General features: G+C 55.2%; 5 protein-coding genes across 5 annotated transcripts; 3 read left to right on the top strand and 2 right to left on the bottom strand.

Moving 5' to 3' along the window:
* Positions 1 to 156: 156 nt before the first annotated feature.
* WHR41_06739 (uncharacterized protein) lies at positions 157 to 1389 on the bottom strand (the record flags this gene model as incomplete). The annotated part of the gene is made up of 1 exon (XM_069375344.1): positions 157 to 1389. The coding sequence occupies one exon, from the start codon at positions 1387 to 1389 to the stop codon at positions 157 to 159; it is 1233 nt and encodes a 410-aa protein (XP_069227443.1).
* A 178-nt stretch (positions 1390 to 1567) lies between these two features.
* On the top strand, positions 1568 to 3528 carry WHR41_06740 (uncharacterized protein). Its single transcript, XM_069375345.1, has 2 exons — positions 1568 to 1626; positions 1677 to 3528. The coding sequence occupies exons 1-2, from the start codon at positions 1586 to 1588 to the stop codon at positions 2578 to 2580; spliced, it is 945 nt and encodes a 314-aa protein (XP_069227336.1). The 5' UTR covers positions 1568 to 1585; the 3' UTR covers positions 2581 to 3528.
* A 704-nt stretch (positions 3529 to 4232) lies between these two features.
* Positions 4233 to 6102, top strand: WHR41_06741 (uncharacterized protein; the record flags this gene model as incomplete). The annotated part of the gene is made up of 3 exons (XM_069375346.1): positions 4233 to 4311; positions 4364 to 4380; positions 4435 to 6102. Exons 1-3 carry the CDS (start codon positions 4302 to 4304, stop codon positions 6100 to 6102), a joined length of 1695 nt encoding a protein of 564 aa, XP_069227335.1. The 5' UTR covers positions 4233 to 4301.
* On the bottom strand, positions 6007 to 8825 carry WHR41_06742 (uncharacterized protein; the record flags this gene model as incomplete). Its single annotated transcript, XM_069375347.1, has 4 exons — positions 6007 to 7056; positions 7106 to 8628; positions 8685 to 8749; positions 8801 to 8825. 4 exons carry the CDS (start codon positions 8823 to 8825, stop codon positions 6198 to 6200), a joined length of 2472 nt encoding a protein of 823 aa, XP_069227334.1. The 3' UTR covers positions 6007 to 6197.
* A 1705-nt stretch (positions 8826 to 10530) lies between these two features.
* On the top strand, positions 10531 to 14104 carry WHR41_06743 (uncharacterized protein). The gene is made up of 3 exons (XM_069375348.1): positions 10531 to 11033; positions 11283 to 13099; positions 13152 to 14104. The coding sequence occupies exons 2-3, from the start codon at positions 11651 to 11653 to the stop codon at positions 13797 to 13799; spliced, it is 2097 nt and encodes a 698-aa protein (XP_069227333.1). The 5' UTR covers positions 10531 to 11033; positions 11283 to 11650; the 3' UTR covers positions 13800 to 14104.
* The last annotated feature ends 246 nt before the right edge of the window (positions 14105 to 14350 follow it).

The raw sequence follows: 14350 nt of genomic DNA on the forward strand, positions 1-14350 counted from the left end.
CGGCCTTGGCAAGACTGGTGCACGTGATGTGCCTCTTTCCTAGGTATCTTGTGAAGTGAAAGTACCTTTGTATCTACATCCAGAACCTTCATTCCCTTAGCCATTACGCCTCGCTCATAACGCTCATGATTCAGTAAAAGTCAAGCGGTTCCCTTCTTAGTCGTATCTCACACGCTTGCCATCTCGGTCTCCTTGGCCGTCGTCAGCTTCTCTTCTCCGCCGCTCGCCAACAGGCGCAGCATTTGCGCCTGTGCGATCATTGCCGCGAGGATCATCGGGCTTAAATCGATCATCCAGCCCGTCATACTCTTTCTTCTTGTTCTCGAAAGTCCCCCATCGGCCTGTATCTTCTGACTTGAGATCCTGATATTTCGTCCTGCCCTTTTTGCCTAATTTGCTCATATCTCGGATCCTCATGTATTCTGGTAAGACCTCCTTAGAAGCAGTCTCGTCCACGAACCTCGCCCCGGCCAAGTCTCGATTGAGTGCATTCTTCACTTCGTCGTCCTGCTCCTCGTCGCCCTGGAAGAAAGCGCCCTTGTGAAAGTACTTCTGCATGTAGGCCATCTTGCCTTTGCCTTCCTGCTCGTCTTTTTGTGCCTCGATATAAGCCTTGTCTTCTGCTTCGCGCTCCTCAGCAGTGAGATTCCGCCTGCGCTCGATCTCCTCGCGTTCCTTTTCTTTCTCTTCGATCGCTAGACGATCGCGGCGCACTCGTTTGAGCTCTCTCAACTTCCATGCTGCCTGCTCCGCCTCCGGATCTAAGCCATCTGTGTCGTCCACTTCGTCCGCGATGTTGTCTTCGTCGTCCCAAGCCTTCTTGCCTGCGGCGCGAGCCGCTTGATCACGCTCAATCTGCGCCTGCAACATCTCGTCGGCCTTCTCTTTCCGCCGTCGTTCCTCCTCCGCTGCGATGTCATCCGCAGACCTTTCAGGCTGAGTGCTTTGCAGTTTGTTGCGTTGTGCCTTTGAGATGAATTTCGGTGCAAGCATGGGTTTCTTCGGCTCATCATCCGAGCTACTTTCTTCTTCTTCTGAGCTCTCTTCCTCCTCACTACTTCCATCTTCGTCTTCACCCTCTTCATCCTGCCCTGACTCAGACGCAGTCTCAAACCCCTCCAAATCCTCGTCCAGCTTCTTTAGGGCCGCGCCCTCCGGAACTGTGGTCCTCTGCTGGTCGGCTTTGCTAAGATCAATCGCAAGTTTCTTCGCGCCCGGAAATGTAGATGCTTTCGGCACGGGCGCGGCAGGTTTCTCGGGTTCTGCCTCGTCCTCGTCCTCTTCTTCTTCGGTTTCGAACTCGTCTTCGGATTCCACTTCGGCTTTTCCTGGCCGATACCGGAAATCCCTCGGCATATTTTTCGTCATGCGACTCGAAGGCGGCGGCATGATGGGCAGTTTCTACGAATGCCGTGGACGTAGGTGTGGAATTACAATGTTTGGATCGATGTCACTCATGCGACCTAGGTGAAGCTCGACGTTCACTGGCGCGCATTGCGGGACGAATTCGGCCGACGCGAGCTCATCTTCAAAAAAGTTACCGAGCCGGCTGCGACCTACGCTCCACACTCCACACACCGCAACCATGCCTCACAAACATACTAGACGGACGCAGAATGCGAGCGAGTAAGTCGTACATCATATTCGGTAGTCTTCACCTTTCTAACCGCTCACAGTTTCAACCTCGCACCGAGCTCGAGCGCCCAACCTCTAGCCGCCTACACCAAGACTGGTTCTAAAGAAGACAAAAAGAAATCTGCACCAAAGAGAGGGACAGCAAAACCAGCCCCGAAAGCCGATTCCTCCAAGCCAAAAAGGAAAAAGAAGGAGCTCATCGAAGGATATGGTCTCGACGACACGCCCCGCGCCTTCGCGCGGCTGATGAACCAGCAATCGAACAAGCGTCACATTTCTGGACTCGATGATGGCGAAGATCGCTCAGCCAAGAAGGCAAAGACCTCGAAACTTGCGAAGGATACGGAGGCATCGGAGGCGCCTGCCATCCCGAAGATCCAGCCAGGCGAGCGCATGTCCGATTACAATGCACGAGTAGACCAAGCGATCAAAGTCAGCGGCCTCGTGAAGAAAGGCAAAGCTGTTGAGGGTATTAAGGAGAGAAGGACAAAGAAAGAAAAGCAGATGCACAAGCTGTATGCGCAATGGCGAGAGGAGGAGAGAAAGATCCAAGAAGAGAAGGAAGAAGCGAGGGAGAAGCAGGAGGAAGAGGATGAGGAGAATGCGGCGAAGTACGGTGAGAGTATCAAGGTGCCTACAATGACGCGGAAAGGAAAGCGGCAACGAGTGATTGGAGAGAGCGATGATAAGGAAGGTGACATTTGGGCATCATTGAAAGCGAAACGAGGGCAAAAGGCAAAATTGGGCGATGTTGTGCAAGCGCCTCCGGAGCTTGTAAAGCCCAAGGAAAAGTTCAAGATGGCACGAGGTGCTAAGGTTGATGTCGCGAACGTGCCTGTTGCTTCTGGTAGTCTGAAGAAGCGTGAGGAGCTAAGTGACGCCCGCAGAGAAGTCATTGAGAGGTACAGGGCAATGATGCAAGGGCAGAGGGGCGAAGGACTGTAAATCTGACAAATGTCTATCATGATACCCGGACAGATGTTCACAAGCGAGCACGATGATTCGTGTCGCAGCTTGCATTTGTATATCTCGACAAAGCTATCATGAAGCAGAGAAAGCCGTTCTTATCATTCTGAAACAGCTAACAACATAGCCAAGCGCATGAGAATGTCCCCGAAATGGCCGGTGTCAGAAGCAGAGGCGCATTGAGGTTTCTGCACGCACTAAGAGCACGAGCTCTGTCGAGCCCACGAACAATCGCCGCCAATCATAGAAGGAGAATCCAGAACCTTGAATTCAGATCAAGTCAACTCCACAAAGTTCACCGTCGCATTGTATCGCTTGGAGAGTGGTTGGATTGGCATTCGCTTGCGCATCGAAGGCTCCGTCACCTAAGCCGAGGAAAGAGTGCAGCCATCGAAGACGCGACCTTGTCCGGAAAGAGTGCAGCCATCGAAGACACGGCCCTGCTTGGCAGAAAGGGTGCAGCCGTCGAAGACGCGACCTTGCGCCTTCTTGGAGAGAGTGCAGCCGTCAAAGACGCGACCCTGAGCGTGGAGAGTGTATTCCATTGTGTTTGGCTGGTAGTTGCAAAGTCTGGGACCTTTGGGATGGAGTTAGCGTGATTAGACACCAAGTCGGAACCTGAATAGACCTACTTAACGAACGTGAAGTAGCTTGATGGTCGAATAGGTATCGGTGGAGGAGGAGGAAGATGGAGCTGTCGCTTGATGTGATCGGTTATGTAGACGTGCTTTTTGATTGCGATCCGAATGTGGATTGTTGGGTGGTTCTAGGAGGAGAAAGAACCGGAGATTACTGATGGGTTGAGTTATAAGGCTCAGAGGAAGAACTGTTGCTGTTAGTATTGTATGTCGGCTCTGCTCACGGTCGAGCGACCTTTGTGCGTGACCTTAGTATTGTTCACAACGACAAAGACAACGTGGTCACGCCGAAGCATACAGCAGCGATCATGCGCCAAATGGCTTCACGGAACGTGAATACTCGTTGAGCATACGTCAGCTGGAGCCGCCTACTATGATCCTCGCGTGTCTGAGCGATTTTGCTCAAAGAACGCCACATGGGTGGGCGGCTGTTCCCAAAAGGGAAAGCATGTAAGTGACCTCTGAAGGATCGGCGATCGCTGCCAGTGGCCCTGAGCCCGACGTCGAACCTGGATTGAGAGCAAATTGATGGTGACATTCATGTTGCCTTTAGTATGTTAAACATGTACTGCGACTTGGACTAGCGCAGAGAGTGTCCCATCTGTATAGCTATATCACATGCTACCTTGGAACCTCACTGTGATTTTGCTTGCACAGCAATTGAAGTCCAAGCAGCCGATTCAAGGGAGCATCCGAGTGCCCTTGAGGTATTGTTGTGGTTGTGACATCGGCCAACGAGGACGCCGGAGAGTACGAACTCGCCAACATTTCTTGTTGAACAGAAGAAAGCCGCAGAGCTTACATACACCTCCTGTTTTCAATGGTTTCAGCTAGATGTTCTCTTAGACTCGATGTTTGAGGTGTCGCATAGCAAGGAGATTGCTCTTGCTGTAGTCTATCATGTAAGTGAGGTGACGGGACCATTCATGCAGGTTGTCCGAGCGCTTTCCTTTTTGGGCGATTTGCGCTGCGCGAGCGAAGCGAACGTCACCGAGGCTTTCGAATGCCAGAACGCGACTTTCTTCTTTGTTCCTAGCACTTTGGTCGCAAAACGCCATCACCATGGGCAAAGGTAATTTCTAGACTGATTTTCAAATCTTGAACATTTGTTAACTGTTTCGTAGGTACCGACAAGCTGTACGTACGTCGTCGAAGTCCACGAAAGCACGCGAAAGCCGGCTAACATCCATCCCAGATCACCCACAGCGAGTGGTCAAGCGAAGATGCCTTTGGCGCGTCTGCCGGCGCCAACGCGCGCAGATCTGGCGTAGCAGGCGCGAGCTTCAAAAGACTGCCTTTCAACTTTTGCGCCGTCTCACTGCAACCATTCGAGCACCCTGTCTGCACTGCGGAGGGCACCATCTTCGACTTGACGAACATTCTTCCCTGGATCAAGAAACATGGGACCAATCCTGTCAACGGAGAACCTATCAAGAGCTCGGATTTGATCAAGCTCAACTTTGCGAAGAACGATGATGGGGAATACGTGGATCCGGTCACCTTCAAGGTGTTCACAGACAACACGCACATCGTAGCCTTGAGGAACACGGGGAACGTCTTCGCCTGGGACACCGTAGAGCGCCTCAATATTAAGGGGAAGAACTGGAAGGATTTAGTCACGGACGAAGACTTCGCTCGGAAAGACATCATCACCCTCCAAGATCCACAGAACGTCGCGTCGAGAGACTTGAGCCAGTTCAAATACCTGCAAGAAGGCACAAGCACCCTCACACCAGAGCAAGAAGCAGAACGAAGCGCCGGCATCAAAGGCCAGAACCTCGGCTCAGCCGCCAAAATCCTCAAGGCCAAAGAAGCCGTCGCCAAACGGCGCGAAGACCGCGAGAAAGCCGCCTCCGGCTCCGCGACGCCAATCGAACAACAAGCCCTCGCGAACGCACGCAAAGCAGCCTCCGACGTCGCAAAGCACCGCACCACCAAACCCACCCCCTACAACGCCGCGCAGCACACCAGCGGCGCCGCCGCCGCCTCCTTCACATCCACGGGCCTGACGCCCAACACTTCCAACGACCGCGCCATCCTCAGCGACGAAGAGTACATGCTCAAGCCGCGCCGCGTCAAGCACACGGGCTACGCCAGCCTGCGCACGACGCACGGCAGCATGAACCTCGCTCTGTACCCCGAATTCGCGCCCAAAGCGGTCTGGAACTTCCTCGCGCTGGCGCGGAAGGGCGCGTACAACGGCGTCGCCTTCCACCGCAACATCCGCAACTTCATGCTGCAGGGCGGCGACCCGTCGGGCACAGGCCGTGGTGGGCAGAGCTGCTGGGGCAAGCCGTTCGCGGACGAGCTGGAGGGTCCGCAAACGCATGATGGGCGCGGGGTGCTGAGTATGGCGAACAAGGGCAAGGACACGAATACGTCGCAGTTCTTCTTGACGTACCGTGCGACGCCGCATTTGGACCGCAAGCATACTGTTTTTGGGCGCGTGATGGAGGGGTTGGAGACTTTGAAGCGACTGGAGGCTGTTCCCGTGGATGATAAGGATCGGCCGTTGGAGCGGTGCGCGATCGAGGAGGTGATTGTATTCGTCGACCCTTTCGAAGAGTTCCTCAAAGAGAGGTCTGAAACGGAGGCTGCAGAGGCAAGGAAGGAAGCTCTGAGGCGGGAGGGAGGCGCGGAAGACGAGAGGACGACATGGACTGGGAAGAGAATCAGAGCCGATGGCAAAGTGGAAGAGAGCAGCGGAGGAGGCGGAGTTGGGAAATATTTGCGCAAAGCCGCCGAGGAAGCGAAGAATGGCGGCGAGGATGAGATCGTAGGGGAGTGGGAAGAGCCCGAACCCGAACCGCCTTCCAAAAAAAGGAAGGGCGGTGGCGGGTTTGGCAATTTTGATGCCTGGTAACCCGGCTATGAACAGTATGTAGTATAATCGTTATCAAAACAACTTCCTTCGTCCCATGTGCTGTTGTGCCATAAGCCGTTCACCATGTTGGCTCGTTATCTCCTTGTCCTATTCCGTGATCGCCCACCCGCCGCTGCTGCGGAGTCAGAACTGTCCCGTACCATACCCAGGCTCGCCAGCCTTATCCCGGCGCCCTCGTCAGAGTAGCTCGTCCCCATGCGCTTGGCCAGCTGCAGTCTCGCCGCTTCAGCCTCTGGCGTCTCGTAGCCTATTTGGGTGCTAGGCAGGTCTTCCTGTCCTGTGACGAACGAAGTCTCGGGAGACTCGTCATGGGATTCCAGCAAGCTTCCCGCGGCTTCGCCGTCCTTGCTTGTTACCGCTGAGCCGGAATTCGTTCGATTGGTGAGACTGCTTCCGCTTGGAGCACGGCCGAGCTTCCGATGCTTCAGTCGCTGCGCTGGGTTCGGCTGGTCTGAAGAGGCAGTGCGACGCTGTTGTCTTTCCATTATAGAAGCAAGATCGGCAGTCCAGTCAGCTTGAGCACGCGGAGGAGGTTGGTTCGCGTGCAGAGAAGCATGATCCACGTGCGAAGTCGAAGGTGTTGCTATCGTATCTTGTTTGTCTCCTGGTACGTTGTCTGCAATGTGCCCATCATCATCCAGAGTTTCTTTGTGCGAATCGGCAGAAGTCGACTTGGGTGGGGAAGCATTCGGGGAGATACTACGCAAAGGCCCACCATCTTTGATCGAGGTTCCAGCATGTTCAGCAGGTTGTACCGAGTCATCGCCTACGGTATGGGATTCATCATCATGATCGTCGTCTTCGTCCTCGTGAACGAATGGGCCTGATGCTTTCTGCGGCTTTGCAGCAAGCTTGTGTGTATGCAAAGGCAGCGAAGGTGTTGCTTGCCGTTTGCGTGTATTAGAAAGACGGGCTGGCGCTTGAATGTCTTTTCTGTTCAACATCAGTACCGCGCAGATCGAAGCTTGAATTGAGTACATACCTTGTTCCCATGCTGTTGGATCGGCTAAGCGTGTCGTTAGGTAGCGGACTGGGCGCTGAGGGCCGGCCTGCAATATTACTCGGGTCGAAGTCCGGTAGCTCAATCTTGAACCTCTCAAAGGAAGTCTTGCGCCTCGACTTAAGACACGTCCACAGCCACTCAGCGGATACGACTGGTATCTTGTGTTTTGTGGCGTAGTATGCTTTCTCCTTCTTCACACTAGACGACGCGCATACAAGAACAGATATCGACGGCATCAGCTGCTCTTGGTAGCTTGCTCCAGTGAGCTTGATGGCTTGGGCGACTTGTCGGTAATCCACCCCGGAGAAGCCAGTTGTAGAGATGGTGAGTTTTGGAAACCCCAAGATGTCAAGATGCCACAGAGGCTGGCTTAAGACATCTTGTTCGGGGTCTAGTATTTGCTTGTAATGAATGCAGCGTTCGACCCACCATTCGGTCGCAGTGACAGCTCCAGGCAACGTCGTTGCGATGTGCACATGCTGAGCAGGCTGGGCATGTGGAACGAGGATACAGCTTCTCCCAGGCTGCTGTTCGTCTTCATGCGACTCTAGGTCCTCTAGCCGCTTGACAACCTGTGCCCCGTTTGGTTCAAGGTACTGCGTCAGACGCTTCGCCTTGTCCTTTTCAAAACCTTGAATCGTGATGCGCCAGCCAGAGAAGAGACCTTCTGGATTTGGTGGTGCCCTAGCGCTTTGAATATCCGCGGCATCCATAGATTGGCGAACCTGAGGTCGAGGTGCCGGTCGTCCAAGGGTGTTCTGAGAGTCCTCGTCTCCAGCCGTCCACTGATCCGTCTCCGATGGCGCAACAGTCGAGATGTCGGCGGCAGATATGTCCTGCCACATATCCTGGCTGTGGTCTTCCAGCCGTCTGCTTGCGTGCCGCCTTAGCTTTCTCTTGCCACCTTGGTTTGCGGTTTGGGGCTCGTCTACCCTTGTCCGTTTACCCAGGCTCGTCCCTGCTTCTCTGCGAAACGCACCCCTTCCCTGCTCTTCTTCCGGCATCATGGGATCGTAGTATTTCGGCTCCAAAGCCATTCCTCGCTGTGCGCTTTCCGACAGCCATTTGAGCGAGACCGTGTGTATCCCCCACTCTTTCGCTGCCCGATACTTCGCGCTGCCCTCCGGGTTGGCGACAATCAGGTGCGTGACTTGCTTCGTGAGGTCTCCGTGGTATTCCGCGCCTTCGTGTTCGATCATGGAGGAGATACGGTTTCGCTCGGCAAGCTCCGGCACACCAGTCATGCAGACCTTGAGGCCAGTCAAGGTAGGACTCCGATGGGCTTTCTCCAGCCCTTCGAGGTCGACATCGCCTCCGGCAGTCCAGACGTCGCGCACGGCATCGATCCAGGCCGGGGTCAGAACCACAATGTCGGGCCGTTCTTTGGCGACATATTTGTATTTGGGAGTGTCGATATCTCCCACAACCAGATGTGTCACTTCGCCTGTCAGGTCCAGCTTATGGCTGGCTCCCATGGTCTGCGCGATGTCCGCAAGTCTGATCTGGTCAAGGTGTGAGCAATGAGTTAAAGTAGTATCTCCAGATAGCTTCAACCTACTCGAACATCTTGAGGAAGCGATGTGCTGCAGAGCACAACGTCCTTGAGCGGCAATTGCTCTTTGCCTGCACGTGGATCAGTATGAGCTAGACTTCAGTCTTCCATCCGGAACATACCATGCTCGGCGGCGTGTTGCGCCATAGCACATGAGGCTCGTCGACGAGTCGCGTTCCAATCTAGAAGTTCGAATCGCGAACGCGAAACTGTCGCGGTCGGCGTGACGTCACGTGCCTCAGGCGGGGCACCAACGTACAGGTTTATTGCAATATTCACAACACGAAGGCAGAAAAACTATCAAGACTTTTCTGACAGTATGACAGTTTACACCTCAGATCAAGAGTCGCGGAAAGAGCACCGATGCAATCATGACTGTGTAACGATGCCAATGCGACAAATGCGAGAACTATCAAAATGCGAACCTGCACAACACGGTGCATGATCCTTGTCGCACTGAGAAATGGTTACAACAGACCCAATTTCTCTTCGTGTAGAGTTGCTGATGACTGAAGATCTTTTGAACGGCCAAGATAGGACATCAAAGCGGTCTGACCTTCAAGAAGTCCTTTGTCCAAAGGTACCTCAAAGCGCGACAAAGAGCTGCATTCCAATCTAAAGATCACGTGATATATTCTGGGTACTCCCGCTCTTGAACGGAGGGGACAAAGAAGCAAACCTGCTGCGGCTCGACGGTACTTTGTAGGAGCACTGCAGAAGCAAATCAAAAGCAGAGCCTGCCTGAGCATTCCTCGGTCGCGGCGCAGTTGAATGAGTTCACCGTACGCTTGCTTCTCTCATGTCTGACATAACCCACGACCAAGGCAGCGGCCGTCTCGATTTGGCATTGCCCTCGCATTGACAAATGACGATCACTTTGCGAAGTACGGTGGTGTCAGGCGTGGCTTAGCTCGCGACAGCAGGATTTGTATAGCAGATTTGCGAGCAGCGTGCATGCCATGATCATCAGGGCAAGAGGATGCCTGATGACAAGCCTTCCGCAGATGCCGATGCCGCCGCTGGTGCCGATCTCTCCGATTTCATCTCCTCCTTCTCTCCAGACTGGAGTACAGCGTGCTTTGGGGCGAGGGGAGCTCGAAAAAGTCTTGCCGTCGATCACCCGCGCCCGCCAGGATCCTCTTGCCGGTAAGTCGCCGAAGAACCCACGCAGCCACGACAGCGCCTGCAGTCCACGCGTGCGCAGGCAAGACGCACAGCTCTCGACTGTCGTGTGATGCGCTGCGGTCGACTGCCGAGGCTCGCGTGAGCGTGAAGTGCATCCGTCCGTGGCAGCGCTCTGCAGGCTCTGCCGCATCACTTGATGACAGATCCAGGATCGGAAGCCGGCAGCGCGCGCCAGGGCTGGAGGGTGTTTTGTTTCGCATGCTGACCGCGGCGTGCACAGCCGCGCTCTTCCATGTGCCGCGCTCTGTGCCATGACACCGTCGAGCGTAGGTACCTCATGCCTTCAGCCTTCTAGAACGCGACGCGACGCATTGGGCCGCGGCGGACGTGGCGGAAGACGAGCTCTGCGCCGTGAGTTTGCCGCCACGCCCGATTCGCTGTGTCGCTGCAGGTTGCTTTCCATGGCAGGACGCATGACGAACTTAGCATCGCCCGCTCGTCCACTCTCGACAGGGCTACGCGGGCTACGTGGGCCACTGCCCGCAATCGCTGCGCTACCCTCACCAAACGCCGACCGAGCCCACTCGCGCCGCATCATCCTCGCCGGCCGCGGAGTCAGCGCTCGCCACCAGCCGGCCGCGCCCTCGCATCCGGCCATGTCGCTACTGTCATTATTATATATTTGCATTGATTGGGGCGCCCGCCGCCGTGCGACGCCGCAGCAGCCGATGTCATCGCATCCCGCACCGCGCCATCCCATCTCATCTCTGTTGACCCGCCTCTCCGCGCCGGGCATAAAACCGCCCTAGCCGTGGTAGCGCCCAGTACAAACCTTGCGCGGCGCCGTCGCCGTCGATCGCTCAGGCTGCTTGGATGCATTGCGTAGCGTTTCATACAACACTTGAAATCTCCACGGCACGTCAGCGACTCCCATCCCCCAGTCTCTCTGGAGTAATTTTCTCCAGTCCACACCCACACCGCAGGATCGGGGTTTAGCTTCGTCCAAGCCTGCCTACTGTTCTTGGTCTGCTGCCGGCGACACTGCCCAACCTTGGGCACCATCTTGGTTGTTTTCGTACCACGCCGCCCATCTCTCTCTTCTGGAACAGGGTTACCGCAGCCGTGTGCTGGTGCTTTGACCTTCACAATCGCCCGCTGAAACCGCCATACACCTGCATCCTTGCACCGTTCCCGCTACACCGAACCGCCGTCGAATCGCTCGCGACCAACGTAAGTGTCACCGCTGCTTCTCGCCCTACGCGCTCGTGCGTCCTGTCCGGGCAGGCAATGGCGGCCTGTGTCACCCGCGCTCCTGCCAACAAGCATGCCGGGCACGCATGGACGGTCCTGCATTTTGCTACCTGTTTCATTGCATGTGGCTTTTTCTTCCCTCAAAAGCCACCGCCTCTGCGACGTTGTCATAATGCATCCTTGCTTTTCCTCAGATCATGCAAGCTAACCGAGACTTTGCAATGGCAGCAGCGATCGAATACCGAAGTTACAATCGAGGACGTCTATATTACCTCCCGGAGTCTCAACCCCCCCGCCGCGCTCGCACATTATCTCGCCTCGACTTCTTCAACCCTCGTCGATCCCAAGCTGGCCGCGTTCGCGTGAAACCGCTCACTTCCACGAGTCCCGATCCGCCCACATACAGCGACGCTTCGAAGAAGCGTAATCCTGGCTTCAAGCTGGCGGTCTCGCGAGAATCAGCGAAACGTTTCCTTCGATCCGTCATTCAATCTCAAAACGATACGACCCCGCAGGATAAGAAGAACAGGAGGTCTTGGTCCCCGGCTATTCCGCCGAGCTCCACCGTTAGAGGTGCGGAGACAGAGATAGACAATATGAGAGGAGCAATCAGAGGGTCAATCAGTGGCCCGGTCAGTGGGATGGTCCACAGGCCAAGACTCAACAGCGATGTGAGAAATGCTTCGACTCGGACAGCTGGAAGCGACAATAGTGCCAACAGCATGGCTGTCTCTCCTCAAATCAACGCGAACGGCACTCTGGGAAACAGCATCATACCTGGAAACTTGGACGAAGAGAAGCCACTGGCATCTGGCAATGGAGTCTCCGTTGGCGTCCATCTGGCCGAGCCGGTCCTTTTCTTGCAGGGATTCGAAAACGCGGAAGCAGTACCTGGCAACACTGCCATGCTGCGAGGCAGTCTACACGTCCGAGTGCAAAAGAGCGCAAAGATCAAGGCTATCACGCTACGCTTCCGAGGTAAAGCTATCACCAAATGGCCCGAAGGCATTCCACCGAGAAAATCTGAGTTCGAGGAAACAAATACCATCATGAACCACACATGGCCCTTCTTCAACGCACAATTCGACAGCGCAGAGAAGAATACTGGTGCGGATCATGTCCAGCTTGCCAAAGGACCAGACGGCGCCTCAACCAGCGTGACGAGATTAGATCCGTTGGGTCGTTCGTCGCCAAACCCATCTTCTCTCAACCTGTCCTCTAAGGACGCAAAAAAGCTGTCGCTACAAGTCAACCAGTCGAGAAGTTTCGGCAAAGGCGAAAACCCTGGACCTTCAGTTGCAGCCAAGGGTTATCGAACCTTCTTGCCAGGAGACTATTTGTACAACTTCGAACTTCCGATTGACAGCCGGTTGCCGGAAACGATCGACGTCGAGCTTGGTAGTGTCAAGTACGAACTTGAAGCCACTGTCGAACGATCTGGAGCATTCCGCGCGAACTTGGCTGGATCGAAGGAAGTTACACTTATTCGATCGCCCAGTGAGGGGTCTCTGGAGCAAGTCGAACCTATCGCGATCAGTCGAAATTGGGAAGACCAGTTACACTACGACATCGTCATCTCCGGCAAAAGTTTCCCACTTGGTTCTCAGGTCCCGATAGCATTCAAGCTCACACCACTGGCGAAAGTGCAGTGTCATAGAATCAAAGTGCTGGTGACGGAGAACATAGAGTATTTCTGCTCTAACAAGCACGTACACCGCATGGAGCCGACACGAAAGGTGCAGCTGTTCGAGAAAAGGTCGGACAGCGAGCCTACGAGCACTTTCCCAGGAAGTACTATGCGGATAACGGCAGGCGGCGGAATTCCGTACGACGCTAGAGTCAGAGCTGCACAAGGCGAGCATGTGACGCCCACGGACACAACCAACTTGCTTGGCAATCTGCAAGGCGAGAGCAACATTGGACCGACCGAAATGGAATTCAATGTTCAGCTTCCGAGCTGCCACACTATGAAGGAGAAGGACCGACACCAGCGCCTACACTGCGATACAACATACACAAACATCCAGGTGCACCATTGGATAAAGGTAATGGCGTATTCTCAAACAACAGCAAAGACAAAGCACTAACACCTCCCAGATCGTCATGCGCCTTTCCAAACCCGACCAAAACGACCCCACGAAACGCCGCCACTTCGAAATCTCCATCGACTCGCCCTTCCACATTCTTTCCTGCCGCGCCACGCAAGCCAACACCTCCCTCCCGGCCTACACCTCACCCGAGTCCGGCATCAACGGCACCCACCTCTACGACTGCGGCTGCCCCGGCGCCGCCCGCCGCCGTAACTCCCCCGTCGTCTTCCCCGCCATCAACGCCATGAACGCCGCAAACAGCAACCTCCCTCCACCCCAGCCGCAACCCCCCACCGCAATGCAGCGCCCCACCCTACCCCGCCCACCAACAGCCCACCTCAGCGGAGCAGGCCCCAACGCAAACCGGCCCCAGCGACCAATGCACATGCTGCGCGCGCCCTCTTTCAACCCACCCGCCTTCGAAGACGAAGCCCCGCCCCCAGCCCTCATCACGCCGCCCCCGCAGTACGACGACATCGCGTCGCCGACCAGCGGGCTGGCGGACTACTTCGCGCGGCTGACGGACACGTACGAGGACGAGGACAGCGGCGACGAGAGCCACCGCGGCGGCCGCGTGAACATCCCGCTCACGCCGGGCGGGCGCGTGCACAGGAGTATGGATCTGGGGAGGGGGTGGGTGCCCGTGGGGCGGTGATGGGGGGTGACGGAAGAAATGTGCGTGGCATGTGTTATGAATTGAAACGAAACGATCTAATGGAGAGGGGTTCAAAAGCGTTGGAAAGAAAGCCCGGAGTCGGAGGGATATATCCTTGGGTAACATTTGACGCAGGAGGCGGGAGTTTCTTTGGTATTTTTCGTTTGTTCGATCGAAGCATTTCTTTGCATACTATTATATTTTGAAAGAGAACGATGCACATAGAAGGAGAAGAAGAAGCGTCGGCGCGCGGCGTTCGTATTTAGAAGCTAGATATCTCGAATACATCGATGTTCATACTGCTAGGCTTTGGGGTCGGCCGCTTCTCGAATAAGAATCAAAACTTGTACTCGCCGGCAGGCCACGAGTCTTCAGATAATTGGTGGCACGCCCTCTTGAATCGGCCAGGTTCTTCGTGACAAGAGCGAAGAAAAGGCTGGCCAGCGGAGAAATCACGGCCAACCGAGTCGCGAGTCGCTTGTCAAAAGCTGGGGAGGCCAGTGAGAGCGGTTCTCGACGTATTAGACCGCAGACGAGCGGTCATAACTATT

This window comes from Cladosporium halotolerans (assembly GCF_011745625.1).
Source record: "Cladosporium halotolerans strain TM138-S3 chromosome Unknown Sca27, whole genome shotgun sequence".
Classification (NCBI taxonomy): domain Eukaryota; kingdom Fungi; phylum Ascomycota; class Dothideomycetes; order Cladosporiales; family Cladosporiaceae; genus Cladosporium; species Cladosporium halotolerans.

What these genes read in the sequence shown, in the direction of transcription:
- WHR41_06740 (XM_069375345.1), top strand. Translation starts at nt 1,586, where the DNA reads ATGCCTCACAAACATACTAGACGGACGCAGAATGCGAGCGA. An exon ending in CGGACGCAGAATGCGAGCGA is followed by an intron (nt 1,627 to 1,676) that starts GTAAGTCGTACA and finishes AACCGCTCACAG; the next exon opens with TTTCAACCTCGCACCGAGCT.
- WHR41_06743 (XM_069375348.1), top strand. Translation starts at nt 11,651, where the DNA reads ATGAGAGGAGCAATCAGAGGGTCAATCAGTGGCCCGGTCAGTGGGATG. An exon ending in AGGTGCACCATTGGATAAAG is followed by an intron (nt 13,100 to 13,151) that starts GTAATGGCGTAT and finishes AACACCTCCCAG; the next exon opens with ATCGTCATGCGCCTTTCCAA.